The following is a 17,102-nucleotide window of genomic DNA, read 5'->3' on the forward strand; positions in this document are numbered from 1 at the left end:
TACTGACCCATGTCATATGCTCTGAGATGTTTTTCCAACAATAATAATTGATTTATACTGACCTAACTCTTGCTTGGTCTCCTATCAAATTATGGGTACTCATTCTGGAACTTTGCATGTACAAGCACATGCAAGATGGATATTCAGGTTTAGGGATGACATTTGTGGCCAAGAAGAACAAATTAAATTAACCTTTGGAATGTTCGTATCCAAAATTTAGAACTCATTTACAATTCAGCTAGCCAGCTAACAAGTTCTCACCTTAATTCTGGGGCATTTGCCTTGTAATATATAAATTCCTTGAGGGAAAGTGCTACTTCAATTTTGACTTCATTTATCAAGGGTCTGGTTCTTAATGGATGTGTAATTAAATTGTAGCAATGTTATTCTTCCCTGTTGGATTCTTCTTAGCTAGCAAATCGAAGCCACAAATGTCAGCTACATTTGGAGGTTTGGATTTTTGTGTGTTTGGAAAAAAATTTAAATTACATGGTTAACCTTGAAAATGAAAGATAAATAATCACTTAAGAGTGGGCAAGTTTCTCTCACTTAAAAAAAAAAAAAAAACTGTTCCCTGCACTCCACAAGTGTAGAGTCCAAAGTAGCCAGGGTAAGCCTTATTTACTTTGCAGGATTTGGTCCAAATTATCTTACTTCATTCCTTTTTGCTCCCAGAATGCCAGGTGTTTGAAGTGTTCTTAAAATGAACTCCACCGTAAGGACCACACTGATAACTGAAAGAAACAGACCTAATATACCCATATATAGAAAAAAACATACCTTCTAGTACTGGATTTGATTGTAAAAGCTGTTCTTTGACCTGGTTTACTTCAGCTCCTTTTCCACAAACTGCAGCAACATAGGACATCACAAGTTTGCTAGCTTCTGTAAATAAAAATCAAGCCACCATAATGAGTTAAATAAAAATCTTAAAATTATTTAAAGAATAGTACTGTTAATAATAAAATGTTTTGGAGGATAAGGGGGAGAGGAAATAAGCATATTCATTTTCAAATGCAGCATATTCATTCATAGTTGTATTTTCAAAAAAGTTTTAAAAATTAAAATTTTCAAACAGTGAATTTTTATAAATTCGGCTGGACTAAGTTAAACTCTGAAAAAATGGTTGCGAAGAAAATGTTTCTCCTAAGATTTGTATGTTATGAACATTGCTAGCATAAAAATCTAAGAAATACTTTTTCCAATAAAATTTTATTGTTATCTTTTGTTTTTACATAACCCACATTTGCTCCTCTATCCCCTCCCAGAGTCCATCTTTAATGACAGAGAATAATATATTTTTAAAATGAGGAATGGGGGGAGGTAGCAAAACTAATCCACGTATTTAAAAAAAAAAAAAAACCTGATGTTACATGCACCCATGGATTCCACTTCTGCAAAGAAAAAAGGGAAGATGTACTGGAGGGAATATTTAAGAATAAGAATTTAAAGATTTCATTGTTAGATTTAATCACTAGTCTGATTAAAATTGTCCTTAAAATACCTTTCACTATTCACTCACATTCATCAGGTTATCTGCCATAGTTTAGTAAACCTTGTTCTTGCTATTATATGTACTTAAAAATCTAAAATATCATTTTGCCAAAATTAGTCTCTTAGCCATACTCACTAGAACTCCCCAAATCAACTTGAATTAGTGAAATGTTACTGATTATTCATGGTTGTACAGTTCTGCCAGAAGCAAATATTCAATCTTTAAAGTAAAAAGTGACCTAAACACTCATTTTCTATGATTTATACCTAAGCTGGGCAATGGAACAGGTAACAAATCAGGCTACAATTCAGCAAATGCTACATGCCTAAATGTTAAAATATAGTGATTATAGCTGCCAGTCAGCATCAATTATACTTTATATTAACATTCTAGATCCAACTGACATATCTGAATGAATTGGATGGAATAGAGTACTATACAAACTGTAAAATGTTCCATAAATTTTATTATAGATCAAGTCAAGATTTTTCTAATCTTACTATATGAATTATGGGCAAAAATATATATAAACATATCACATGTAAGTTGCTTAAGCTCTAAATTCAGGCTCTCAATTCTAAATGAGAATTAAATTTCTCGATCTGTTCAAATTTTCCTTGGGATTTTGTCTGGATCCCACCTTTGTTCTCATTATACTTTGCTATAAATTATACCCATGTGCGGATAATGTGTCATTTAAAAACAAACAAAAAATAAAAAAAACCTTTTTTCCCTGTTATGTTATTAAGCGTAACAGATGCTTAATAATATGTCATATTTCCCAAAGCCTCATGGCAACATGGCTTTAATTACTGAGAACACACATTCTCTGATACACAATCGTCCCAGAGACCTTTATATAGTGCATGCATCTAAAACAATCTACAATAGACTCTAGTGGATAATTGGCAAAGTTATATCCAGAGGTGGACCCAAGAAAAACCATGAAGGAAGCAGTTTGGTTTGAGTGCATTTTTTTGGTTTTATCTATATGACTGAAATGACTGAACAACAACAAGAAAACTGAAGAGCCTTGCAGACATGGAGGGGGCAGCCAGAGGAAAAAATGCCCAAAGATGAGAGACAGAGTGTCTTGTTTGTGGAAGCACCAGGAGGGCAATGTTATTGGATCAAAGAGTAAATGTCTGGGAATAAAATGTAAGAAAAAAGGTAGAAGGCATCTAAGTTAGGAAAGCCCTTAACGACAAACAGTAGATTTGTGTTTGATCCTGGAGATGACAGGGTCTGTAAGTAACATGGTCACAGCTAGGCTTTATTTTAGGAAAATCTTTTAGTAGCTAAATGGAAGATGGATTGGAGTGAAGAGACTTGAGATAGGCTGACCCACCAACATTCGAATGCAATAATTCAGATGTGAGGAGATGGATACGCGCACTAGAGTTGTGACACAGAACAGAGGATCTTGGCTCATTATACCCAATAGTAGCTTTCATGGGCAACTATAGCTTCCACCTTCCACTAGCCAAGAAGTGGTCTGCTACCTATGCACAACAACTAATCACTATGCTAAAGGTTTCTCGTCATTCCAAAGCTAACCTGTAGGTTCAATGGCATACAATTTTACAGAATATAAAGTGGCCTTTGAAGAAACAATATCTTACAATCCCGATCATATGGAAGCACTTAGGCAAACATTAGTTAAGAAAGGCTAGTTTAAATGCTAGAAAACATGATCATCATTTTCCATTCAACCTATTTATATAATCCAATGACAAGATAATTTTCTGAAGCACTCATTTTAAAGTTTCAGTTCACAAGTTCTTAGGTTCAGGTTGGTATATATCTTCAGGCAAAGAGTCTGGAGTTGTTTTTAGCAATCTGTTTTTGGAAGCAGAGCTTAGGGGTAATTTCTCCAAATAAGGCTTTGTTGACCAAAAATGTCAACTTGTGCAACTAATTTTTTTCAATATGATACCTGATCTTCAAAATTCAAATCCAAGAGACAATCACTAATTTAGAAAGATGAACAAACCAGTAAGGCAGCATTTTAAGATCCAAGAATGTTTGGTGAATATAATTTTTCACAGTCTGTTCTCAGTGTTGAGGCCTTCTGAAAACAGGAAATAATAGTAATCTCAAGAGATTTTCTGCTCAATTTCCTTTTTGTCTATTTGCGCCAAAGTTCAGATAAATTTGGATTGGTATCCAAATACTTAAGACTTTATCCAAATCAAATCTTTACATAATTATTTCTATTAATGACCAAAGAGTTGAAAAAGCACTGACTATGGAGTTAGAAGACAAGGGTTTCAATTTCTGCTTTGGAATGTTCGTATCCAAAATTTAGAACTCATTTACAATTCAGCTAGCCAGCTAACAAGTTCCCACCTTAATTCTGGGGCATTTGCCTTGTAATATGTAAATTCCTTGAGGGAAAGTGCTACTTCAATTTTGACTTCATTTATCAAGGGTCTGGTTCTTAATGGATGTGTAATTAAATTGTAGCAATGTTATTCTTCCCTGTTGGATTCTTCTTAGCTAGCAAATCGAAGCCACAAATGTCAGCTACATTTGGGGGTTTGGATTTTTGTGTGTTTGGAAAAAAACTTAAATTACATGGTTAACCTTGAAAATGAAAGATAAATAATCACTTAAGAGTGGGCAAGTTTCTCTCACTTAAAAAAAAAAAAAAAAACTGTTCCCTGCACTCCACAAGTGTAGAGTCCAAAGTAGCCAGGGTAAGCCTTATTTACTTTGCAGGATTTGGTCCAAATTATCTTACTTCATTCCTTTTTGCTCCCAGAATGCCAGGTGTTTGAAGTGTTCTTAAAATGAACTCCACCGTAAGGACCACACTGATAACTGAAAGAAACAGACCTAATATACCCATATATAGAAAAAAACATACCTTCTAGTACTGGATTTGATTGTAAAAGCTGTTCTTTGACCTGGTTTACTTCAGCTCCTTTTCCACAAACTGCAGCAACATAGGACATCACAAGTTTGCTGGCTTCTGTAAATAAAAATCAAGCCACCATAATGAGTTAAACAAAAATCTTAAAATTATTTAAAGAATAGTACTGTTAATAATAAAATGTTTTGGAGGATAAGGGGGAGAGGAAACAAGCATATTCATTTTCAAATGCAGCATATTCATTCATAGTTGTATTTTCAAAAAAGTTTTAAAAATTAAAATTTTCAAACATTGAATTTTTATAAATTCGGCTGGACTAAGTTAAACTCTGAAAAAATGGTTGCGAAGAAAATGTTTCTCCTAAGATTTGTATGTTATGAACATTGCTAGCATAAAAATCTAAGAAATACTTTTTCCAACAAAATTTTATTGTTATCTTTTGTTTTTACATAACCTACATTTGCTCCTCTATCCCCTCCCAGAGTCCATCTTTAATGACAGAGAATAATATATTTTTAAAATGAGGAATGGGGGGAGGTAGCAAAACTAATCCACGTATTTAAAAAAAAAAATCTGATGTTACATGCACCCATGGATTCCACTTCTGCAAAGAAAAAAGGGAAGATGTACTGGAGGGAATATTTAAGAAAAAGAATTTAAAGATTTCATTGTTAGATTTAATCACTAGTCTGATTAAAATTGTCCTTAAAATACCTTTCACTATTCACTCACATTCATCAGGTTATCTGCCATAGTTTAGTAAACCTTGTTCTTGCTATTATATGTACTTAAAAATCTAAAATATCATTTTGCCAAAATTAGTCTCTTAGCCATACTCACTAGAACTCCTCAAATCAACTTGAATTAGTGAAATGTTACTGATTATTCATGGTTGTACAGTCCTGCCAGAAGCAAATATTCAATCTTTAAAGTAAAAAGTGACCTAAACACTCATTTTCTATGATTTATACCTAAGCTGGGCAATGGAACAGGTAACAAATCAGGCTACAATTCAGCAAATGCTACATGCCTAAATGTTAAAATATAGTGATTATAGCTGCCAGTCAGCATCAATTATACTTTATATTAACATTCTAGATCCAACTGACATATAAGAATGAATTGGATGGAATAGAGTACTATACAAACTACAAAATGTTCCATAAATTTTATTATAGATCAAGTCAAGATTTTTCTAATCTTACTATACGAATTATGGGCAAAAAATATATAAACATATCACATGTAAGTTGCTTAAGCTCTAAATTCAGGCTCTCAATTCTAAATGAGAATTAAATTTCTCAATCTGTTCAAATTTTCCTTGGGATTTTGTCTGGATCCCACCTTTGTTCTCATTATACTTTGCTATAAATTATACCCATGTGCGGATAATGTGTCATTTAAAAACAAACAAAAAATAAAAAAAACCTTTTTTCCCTGTTATGTTATTAAGCATAACAGATGCTTAATAATATGTCATATTTCCCAAAGCCTCATGGCAACATGGCTTTAATTACTGAGAACACACATTCTCTGATACACAATCGTCCCAGAGACCTTTATATAGTGCATGCATCTAAAACAATCTACAATAGACTCTAGTGGATAATTGGCAAAGTTATATCCAGAGGTGGACCCAAGAAAAACCATGAAGGAAGCAGTTTGGTTTGAGTGCATTTTTTTGGTTTTATCTATATGACTGAAATGACTGAACAACAACAAGAAAACTGAAGAGCCTTGCAGACATGGAGGGGGCAGCCAGAGGAAAAAATGCCCAAAGATGAGAGACAGAGTGTCTTGTTTGTGGAAGCACCAAGAGGGCAATGTTACTGGATCAAAGAGTAAATGTCTGGGAATAAAATGTAAGAAAAAAGGTAGAAGGCATCTAAGTTAGGAAAGCCCTTAACGACAAACAGTAGATTTGTGTTTGATCCTGGAGATGACAGGGTCTGTAAGTAACATGGTCACAGCTAGGCTTTATTTTAGGAAAATCATTTAGTAGCTAAATGGAAGATGGATTGGAGTGAAGAGACTTGAGATAGGCTGACCTACCAACATTCGAATGCAATAATTCGGATGTGAGGAGATGGATACGCGCACTAGAGTTGTGACACAGAACAGAGGATCTTGGCTCATTATACCCAATAGTAGCTTTCATGGGCAACTATAGCTTCCACCTTCCACTAGCCAAGAAGTGGTCTGCTACCTATGCACAACAACTAATCACTATGCTAAAGGTTTCTCGTCATTCCAAAGCTAACCTGTAGGTTCAATGACATACAATTTTACAGAATATAAAGTGGCCTTTGAAGAAACAATATCTTACAATCCCGATCATATGGAAGCACTTAGGCAAACATTAGTTAAGAAAGGCTAGTTCAAATGCTAGAAAACATGATCATCATTTTCCATTCAACCTATTTATATAATCCAATGACAAGATAATTTTCTGAAGCATTCATTTTAAAGTTTCAGTTCACAAGTTCTTAGGTTCAGGTTGGTATATATCTTCAGGCAAAGAGTCTGGAGTTGTTTTTAGCAATCTGTTTTTGGAAGCAGAGCTTAGGGGTAATTTCTCCAAATAAGGCTTTGTTGACCAAAAATGTCAACTTGTGCAACTAATTTTTTTCAATATGATACCTGATCTTCAAAATTCAAATCCAAGAGACAATCACTAATTTAGAAAGATGAACAAACCAGTAAGGCAGCATTTTAAGATCCAAGAATGTTTGGTGAATATAATTTTTCACAGTCTGTTCTCAGTGTTGAGGCCTTCTGAAAACAGGAAATAATAGTAATCTCAAGAGATTTTCTGCTCAATTTCCTTTTTGTCTATTTGCGCCAAAGTTCAGATAAATTTGGATTGGTATCCAAATACTTAAGACTTTATCCAAATCAAATCTTTACATAATTATTTCTATTAATGACCAAAGAGTTGAAAAAGCACTGACTATGGAGTTAGAAGACAAGGGTTTCAATTTCTGCTCTGTCATCTACTCTGTATACTCTTGTAACAAATGATTTTAATATTCTAGGCCTTAAGATTTCTCATCGGTAAAGTGAGAAGGCTGGATGAGTTCCCTTTTGGGTTCTCAATCTATGATCCTATGAACTTAGCACAAGAATTGAACATGGCTATCAATTCTTTATTGAAAACCAACTTCTCAGATAATTCTAATTGTTGTTAAGCAGCAGTCAAACACATGATCTTGTATACCTATAACTAGGTAGGGTATTGTTATTTGTAAAGTCCAATATATTATTAGGATCATTAAAGAATCCTCAACAAATACTTAAATATTTTATAGTAATAGAAGGATGTATGGAGTAGTACCAAAATACTGAGCTTTAACTTAGGAAGACCTCAGTTAAAAGATGTCTCTAACACTTCCTAGCTGTGAAATGGGGCAGCAAAATGGAGTTATGCAGGTCTTAAAACTTTTTTCTACTTATGACCCTTTTCCACCTGATAACTTTTCTGATAACAAATCATAATATCGTGACCCCCACACACACACATTCAGTTGTGAGATTCTATATGGGGTTGTGAAACCCAATTTAAAAAGCTGGGATCTAGTGGATATAATACCAGGCTTGGGGTCAGTCTTCTTTTGAGTCCAAAACTGGCCTCATACACTTACTAGCTGTGTAATTATAGACAAGCATTTAACCTTATTTGCCTCAGTTTTCTCATCTATAAAATGAGCTGGAGAAGGAAACAGCCAATCACTCCAGTATCTTTGCTAAGAAAAACTCAAATGGATTTCATGGTCATGAAAAGTTAGATAAGACTGAAAAATGACCAAACAACAACGAAGACTATACAAACCTTTACAAGCCCCTTAACCTCTAATTCTTCACCTATAAAATAAGGGGAATGGACTAGATGGTATCTGAAGTTCCTTTTAGCTCTAGATTTGTTCCCTCCAATTTGACATCATGATGTTCTTTTGGAACTCTTCAAGTACAAAGGACATACAGCAACCAACAACAACAACAACATGATTCCCATTTGCAATTCTCTCCACATTGATGACACAGATCTCTGCCCTATCTCATGCCCAAACACATACATATATATTTTGTAATAACAAGAAAAGACTCTTGTTTTAAGGGCATAAGGAGAATTTTTCTTGCTAATAATCATAATCTAATAATCTTTCACCCATTTGAGAAGGAATATCAGTGTTTTTTAAAATATGCTAACTAAATGGATTTTAAAAGGATTATTTCTTAATTCAACAAGATTTGAAAGGATTCTCTTCTTCAACATATCCCCTCCCCCCAAAAAAAAATCAGGCATATTTATGTGCCTATAAGATGCAATACAGCAATGTCAAGGATCTCTGTGTCAGGGTGGAAACTCTCTTCATCAAGTCAGATCACAACCACTTATGACTTGGTAGAAAAGTCTTAGGGAACTGTCTGAGGCTCAAAGAGATTTCACTATCCATAATCACATAGTCTTCAGGAGAAAGTACTGGACTTAGGGAAGACTCTGGAATTCATTCAAAACCCATCCTCAGAAATTTACAAGCTTGTGTTAACCTTGGACCTCTTGTGCCTCAGTGCCCTCGTCTGTAAAATCAAGCCTCTTAAAGCCTCTAATAACCCTGATAATTATTAGCTATATAAACTTTAGGCAAGTCATACAGCTGCTTAATCCTTAGTTTCCTCATCTATATAATGAGTTATTGCACTCCTTTCCAATGTTCATGTTGATCCTCAGAGCTATGATAATAAGATTTCAAGAGCCCATTTCTGGCCTGAAACACACTGATTCTCAGAACTCCCTAAATTGTAAGTTGCCAATCTGCATTGGTAGAGGCAGTTTCCTTTAACACCAATGGAAAAACATCTACAAGGTATACACTTTTTTTATAACCCAAAAAATAAATCTGAACATGATGATGCAAAAGACAATTTCATACTGCATCAGGAAAACTGTTTTCATCTCCACTCTCTATATATACTTCCTAGAAGAGTATGGAAAGAGTGATATAATATATCCCTTCACATTCTTCGGGACATAAGAGATTTATTTTATCTGATGAATATATCATTCTGTGATGAAATATTGTATTAACATTTGAAACAGGATTCCCCCCATCTAAGTTTTAGCAAAATGTTCAATTTACTTAATGGGTTAAAATTATGGTTATTAAAAACAGGAGTCACATGAAAGAGAGCAAATGCACATATACCAACAAAATACACTGGGGATGGATGAGTGAAGATGAGAATCTCAGTTGTTAAGACATCAAAACAGACAAAGTTTTAATTAAGTAGATCCTAAGAGGTTCAAAAGCATAATAAATATGTTGCAGATAGGAAGTTCTGACTTTTTCTGACCTTTGTTTGAACATAAATTATTAAAATGCATGTTAGGCCAGATTCTAAGTATCTGAGGATATAAAGACAGGCAAAAAAAAATCATGTGCTGAAGGTCTTCTCATGGTCATTCTGGGGTGAAATAATAACATCTGACCCTTTTACTACACTTTCATGTTTGAAAAGAATTTCCTTTCATCTGAACCTCACAGCAACCACGAAAGGTCATAGCTACAAGTATTATCATCCCCATTTTCATCATGATCACACAGCTAAGAAATGTCGGAGATAGGATTTGAACAAAGGTCCTCTGCTCCTGGTCAACAGCCTGCCTCTCTGACTTGACTTTTCAGAAAATGAAGCTGCCCATTTTCTTCTTGCCTTTTCCTGGGCCACTCTTTGTTCAATTTGGACTTCAATAAATTCAAGGCACCATCTTTTTATTCCAAGAGTGCAAGGGGACCATGTAAGAAGAACAGCACAAAGTTATGAGGGTTTGCAGCCAAAACATCTTGATGAGTCCAGCAGCTGCTTGAACTTTTCTCCCTTCCCTTTCTTCTCCTCCCTCCCCTCCACCTTGCCCCATTTCTCCCCCTCTCCTTCTCTTTCTACCTAACTGACTTTTTACACACTATTTGCACTTGGGCTGGGCACTTGGCCTTTTCTCTGAGATATGATTTGCTTTTATTACAGCAGCAGCATAGCACCAAGCAAAACTGTTGTGGCCTAGAAGGCCTTCCCAAATACCTTGGATCATCAAAAAGAAAGTACCCCAAGTACAAGGATGAAGGCAATGCTCCATGTTTTAAAACATCTGTAGCTTAACCTAATAAGCACTCATTAATCAGATATCACTGTGTTAAGACACTAGAAAAACAAAATTGTTTCAATCATGTCCAACTCTTCATGACCCCAATGGGGGTTTTCTTGGCAAAGATACTGGAGTGATTTGCCATTTCCTTATCTAGCTCATTTTATAGAAAAGAAAACAGAGACAAATAGGGTGAAGTGATTTTTAAAAATCACCTGAGAGTTTCCTCCGTAACCATATTATTTTTTCTAGTTTTTTTCCTTCTTTCTTCCTCTTGGGGATGATTCATAATAGTAGAAAGAGAATTTCAACTTTTAGCCCCAAGTGTCTAAGGCCAGATTTGAATTCAAGAAGACATGAGTCCAGCACTATGCACTGTGCTACTTTGCTGCCCCACAGTAAAATTCTAGAACAAGATTATTAAATCATTTGACACCCTAGGAAAATAGATTTGTTTTTCCTAGAAGAAGATACAAAGACAAAACAAAAAGTCCCTGTCCTCATAGAGTTTTATCCTGAGTACTAGAATGATATAATATGCAAATAAACACATATATAATACATATGTCTCACAGAGCTAACCCTGAAAGGTAATTTTCCATCTGTTTTCACATCTGAATAAATTATTACTTATCCAACATGCCTACAGGAGGAGTCTGATAGAGTTGAAAAATATTGCTATGGTGTGGAGGCTTGGGCCCCAGCAAGATAAGGCAAAAGCTGGTGTTTCAGAGCCAAGGGACTCAGGAGCAGAGTCCAGGTTACAGAAGAGGAAGTGGAAGTCACTCAATCAACAAACACATATTAAACTATTCTCCCATGCTAAGCTGACCTCTTAAGTCGATTTCAGCTATAAAAGTACATCATTCTGGATAAAGAATTTGTTGGAAGATATTGCATTGTTTGGCACCAATTACATGATATGAACATTTTTAGTATTGAAACTCATTCAAAAGAACCTAAGTACCAGAGTAAAGTGAGACTCCATTTCCAGAGGGAAGCAAAATGTGTATGGACCATTTTTATCTGGAATTTAACGTCTTAGAAAAAGAGTAGATTTCCTCTTTAAAAATACTTACTATACTTTCCCTTATATAATTTCTTTATTTCTTTCATGTTTTTATTCACCAAAATTTAATCCCATATTTTTGGGAGGGGTGTACGTGTCTATGTGTTTCTATTTCAACAGGACACAAATTTTAGATTATCTTCAGCTTTAGAATCTAACAAAGCTAATTAAAGAAAGCTTGATAAGACATTCTAGGGAAATCCCTACTTTATTTCTTCAAAGTGAAGAAATATGAAAAAAGAGGTAGGAAAGGATAAGCAGACAGAGGGGTTCTGTGAACCAATCAACCCTCAAAGTATTGCCCAATTTGCTAACATTCCAAAGAAAGAAAGGAAGATTAGCTAGAGACTAAGGTGAGTATGACTAATTTAAAATAAAAAGGATAAAAAGCTTTGACCTAGGATCAGTGTATAAAAGGTGAGTTTAACCTAGAGTCTAGAGGCAAGCACAAAGGGTTCCACTAAAGACAAAGACAAGACACTAAGGAAACTATTTCTATGACATGATGAATATATGTTTATATTCGTTTTCTTGCTGGAGGTTATTAGACAAGCTGGTTTCCCTCATACATTAGAGATAATAAATTATGTTTGCCTGGCCAATTGTTAGAAATAATTCATGGCAGAAGCCGAAACCCTGGGATGGGGGGTTGGGGGCAGGCAGGAAAGAGAGGTATGATTTTTTTTTATCATTTTATTTAACTAAAACTACATATAACGAATAAGGAAGAATAAGCATGTGATATAGAAGTAACCCATTATATTAAAGTGGCCATGTTATCTTGGAGTTGATGTACAAGAAGAAAAGGAATCCAGGGTACACCCAGACATTATAAAAGTAAGATTCCACCACCACCATCACCACCATAATCACCATCCCTAAAAAAGAAAAAGAAAAACCAAAGGAAAGACACATAAAAGCCCATGATTTGAGTGTAGACAAAAAAGGTTCAAGAAGGATGAGAGGGGCTAAAAGTTGAAATTCTCTTTCTACTACTGTGAGTCATCCCCAAAAGGAAGAAAGAAGGAAAGAAATTAGGAAAAAATAATACAGTTATAGAGGAAGCTCTCTGGTGATTTTTTTTAAAATTGGCACAGTCCACTTTTAAAAATAATATAATAGATAAAATCACCAAGAAGATGAACTCGCAAAAAATGCCAAAGCCCAAAGGAAAAATAAAGGTACTTTTTAGCTGTAGGTTCTGGGCAACAAGATATGTAAAATTTAGTTAAACATAGGAAGAGATGGTTCCACACAACATATAATATAATGTTAGTAAATAACAGATGAGAAAAAGCAGAATTATTCAGTATATCCAAAAAGAAATTCAAAAGTTTTCACCCCCTAAATCTGTGGCTCCTTCCAAATTTCTGTTCAAAGCATCACCATATTTAAACAATTATCCCTTCCACATCATAGGGATTGGGGACACAGCATCCCAGCAATCTGGAAAATGCACATAAAATTTTTTTACCCTATCTTCATAGCAAACAAAAAGTCTGAATTTTTTTCTTTTATGGGATTGTTTACAATATCTTATTGTAAAATTTGGATTGATATTATACAATACTATACATATATTTTATGCATTTCTGAGTTTATACACAAAACTCCCCAAAATTTACATTTAATTTCTTGTGCTGAATTGCAAATAAATCAGAACCATAATGGGAAAAGTTGCAGTGTGAAAGGGATTAATTGTTGTTATCCACATAAATAACTCATGGTCACAATATTAGTATATGTGAAAAGTAGGATTTGAATCCTTATCTTTCTGTTTCTAACTCTGTCATACTGTTTTTATTATTTTGAAAGTTTTTAATTGATAAAATCTGAAAAAAAAATATCCAAAACATCTAGACACAATAAAAATAACTAGCATTTATCTAATATCTTAAGGCATGAAAAGCATTTTACAAATATTTATTATCTCATTTGATATTCCTGTAAAGTAAGTGTTATTATTATAATTCCCATTTTTCAGATTAGGAAAATGAAGCTGAGTAAGGCTAAGTGATCTATTCAAGGCTACAAAGCTAATACATGTTTGAGACAGAATTTGAACTCAGGTCATCCTGACTCTAAAGTCGTCATTCTAATCACCTGGCTGCCCCAGAGCATCTGAGTACTCCATTAATATTCAGTTATTACTGCTAACAGGAATGTCATTCAAATCCAGGTTTCCGCTGGGAAAAATTTAACTATCAAAAAGGGAGAAAAGGGACATTACTGGTATAATAGACTGGGGAGTTTACTGTTGATTCTCAGTAAAATTCTAGAACAGATTGTTAAATCATTTGACACCTTAGAAAAATAGATGTGTAATTGCTAGAAGAAAACATGTTTTGTTATTGTTTTTTTCTTTTTAAGTGAGCAAGGTAAAAAAAAAAAAGTAACTTCATTATCTTTAGAAATGATATAATCCCAATTCTTTTCTATTACAGAAAAGAAAAATAGGAATTAAAAGATTTAAGTGATTTGTCCCAAATTATACAGCTAATGAGAGGCTGACCCAAAACTAACCACCTATCTTTTCTGTCCAAGTTCAGAACATCTGGACCTAAACTCATTGGGAGAAGCATGGTGCAACTGTTTTAAAAAAAAAAAAAAAAAAACTGATTTGTGAATGCATTAGTAGATGAGTGGTATCCAGATTTCAGTGTTCCACCCCAATCTGCATTATGCTCAGTTCTAGGGGCCAGATAATATGAAGAACACTGAAAAGTTACAACACATTTCAAAGCAGATAATGAGGTTATTAAAAAGGTCTAGAAAGAATATCATACATAGAGTAGTTGAAGGAACTAAGAGGGTCATTTTCTTCCTAGCCGGAAGAAACGGAGACTCCAGGGGACCACAGCAGCCACCTTCAAGTAGGTGAAATAATGTCATATGCCAGAAGAGTAAACTAACCAACTCTACTTAGCACTCCCTGTGGTAGGGCCATCTTGACAACTACATTAAGGCCCATGTTTCTGAACCAGGGCCTAGTGGTTTTCAAACTTTCATCTCTCAAAATTCTGACTTGAGGCTTCTATTACCTTGATGGGTAACTATTTCATCTATCTCACTACTTCAGGCCAAAACCTGCCATCCTTTACTTTACTTCCTATTGTTATCTATAGTTCCTTACTGCCCTTTACTTCCCACCAATCTCCAGTTCTGGAACTATGATCAAATGAATTCTAACATTGTTCCTATGCTGACTTAATTCATAGGGTACCATTCTTATATTCAATACTTTCAGACTAAAGTGGTCACCACTTTTCTGTGAGTGTTGGGTCCTAAGCTCTCTGAGGGCACAGACTATGTTGGCTTTTGAATTTGTAGTCCCAGCCTTTGGCACACAGTAAATACTTAATTTCTTCCTTCCTTTTTTTTTTCTTCCTTTTTCCTTTTTTTCCTTTCCTGCCTCCATGGCCAGTTTAAGGTCACTAGCCTAGAAGTTTCAAAGGGACTGAGTTTGCCTTAACTGAGTTGGCCATATGAAAAAATTCTAACAATTAGCTACTCAACAATCAAATGTGTTTTTTTTTTTTATTAAGAAGTGAAGCAGAAGAAAATAACCATTTGTTGAAAATTATAGAACTTGATGCTGCCCTGGGCAACACATTGAGGCAGATGACCAGTAAGGTTCCTTCATATTTAGAATCTATGATTCTCAATGTTTTAGTTATTTTAAAAATCCCTGTCAGTCAATCTCTGTTCCTCTACTATTCAGGGAACAGAAGAGAAAAGAAAGACCAACTACTCATAGTTTAATGCTTTCACAGTTCCTCTCCTGATCCTTCTTCATTATAGTGCCTTCCCTAATTATAACTTCCTATTTATCCTATATATAAATTATTCATAGTTATTTTCAGTGTGAGCTCCTCAAAGGTAGGTACTGTCTTTTGCCTTTCACTGTATTCCTCATGCTTCACACAGTAACTGGTACATAGTAGGTGATTAATATGTTTGTTGGCTAGTTGTAAGGAGGGAATGGAATTAGAAAAAAATTTTGCACTCTGTTGGGTATCACCAGAAAGGTGAACTGGCCATAAAAAGTCCTAGAAAAGAAAATCATGCGTAGGAAGGAAAGCACAAACCTTAAAAACTATCTTATCTGGGCTCAAAAAACTGAATGAAATACCAGTGATAACTGTTCTTTGGGTCAGTGGAAATGGAAAATGCTATAGTTAACTAAGCAGCCTCGCCAAAGAAATAGAGACAAATTAAAAAGTATGTTGCCCATGACTGATCTGTTTTAAAACATTTAATTTTATGCATACTTTTCATTTAAGGCTGCAAAAAAGTCTCATGATTACTCAGATTCTTTTTCGAAAAATAAGAATTTACATATTTTAAGTTTTGAAAATGCCATTTTCTCCCCAGCATCCTACTTTTTTCCCCTCCTCATCTCCACCACCACACCATTCCAATCAAGGAAGTTCACTGACAATGACTATTGACAGTTTTTAAGAAAACAATTGTTTTGAGTCTTTTCCTGGATAGCTGGGCACCATGTGTAGACTGTTTTACATTCAAGATCAAACACATGAGATGCTCTGAATAGAGAGCACAAGAGAAGCCCCCAACATTTGCAGTTTCTTTTAAGGTAGATTACATGCTCAGCAAAAACCATGCAGGATAAAATCTCAATCCCTAGGAAACAGAAGAATTATCACAAAGGGAAATCACACATTTACCTTAAAGAGTTTTTTTTTTTCCTAGAGAGAAGGAGTTAATATATATGTTACTAGCATCCAGGAAACTAGAAAATAAACTGAGAAAATATGTAAGCCAAATAGAATTGCATAATTTTGGGATTACTTGGTAAATCTCAACATTAACTAAAATAAATGGAATAATGAAGTCAAAGATCAAGAGCTAGAAGGGCCATTTAATCCAGGTTTTTCACGTTTATAGCTGAAGAAAACGAATCTCAGAGAGTTGTATGTGATTTGTCCACAGTCACACAGGAACTGAATGTCTGCACAGGATTTAAGCTTGGGACCTCTCCAATTCTAGGAAATGCTCTTTCCAATATACCAGGCTGTCTCCTAAATACTGGGTGGTTCTCATCCTTTGAACAATTTGCCTTATAGTCCAGATCAACTGTAATCTTCCTAGTTATCTATATTCACCCTGAAAAGTACAGTCTAGTGGGAGAAAGAGCCAACACGATGGCGACACCTTTAACCATTTCACAACCCATCTTAGATGACCAGGAAGTAGGAAGAACAACTACTGCACTAAGTGCTCTTCCCACTCCCTCTCCTTGGCTGACTCCTTTACCTCGGCTTCTTGACTTCTTACTAAGCTTGGATGATTTGAGCTCTGTTCCTTCTGATGAGATGGAGAGTTACCAGGTTCTGCCCTGTCAATGTCGCTTAAGATCCTTCTTATCATCTGCCCTGCCCCAACAGTCCCTACCTGTCTTAATTACCTATATACCTGAATGACCTCTGGGCCATGTCATCTATCCCACCGCTGCCCCCTTGAAACTTCTGGGCCTTCTCATTTTCTCTGCAGCTGAAAT

General features: G+C 34.9%; 1 protein-coding gene across 5 annotated transcripts in view; it reads right to left on the reverse strand.

Annotated features, from left to right (window-relative positions):
- Positions 1–17,102, reverse strand: part of MYO1B (myosin IB) — a 213,650-nt gene that overhangs the window by 97,291 nt on the left and 99,257 nt on the right. For 4 of the 5 annotated variants that reach the window (XM_051985987.1, XM_051985986.1, XM_051985982.1 and 1 more), the window contains exon 5: positions 4,365–4,469. In XM_051985987.1, the coding sequence (XP_051841947.1) occupies positions 4,365–4,469 (105 nt within the window). Of the gene's footprint in view, positions 1–780; positions 886–4,364; positions 4,470–17,102 lie in introns of all 5 variants that reach the window. The other variant, XM_051985985.1, reaches the window with a different exon arrangement.

The sequence above is a fragment of the Antechinus flavipes genome, chromosome 3 (genome assembly GCF_016432865.1).
Source record: "Antechinus flavipes isolate AdamAnt ecotype Samford, QLD, Australia chromosome 3, AdamAnt_v2, whole genome shotgun sequence".
NCBI classification, from domain to species: domain Eukaryota; kingdom Metazoa; phylum Chordata; class Mammalia; order Dasyuromorphia; family Dasyuridae; genus Antechinus; species Antechinus flavipes.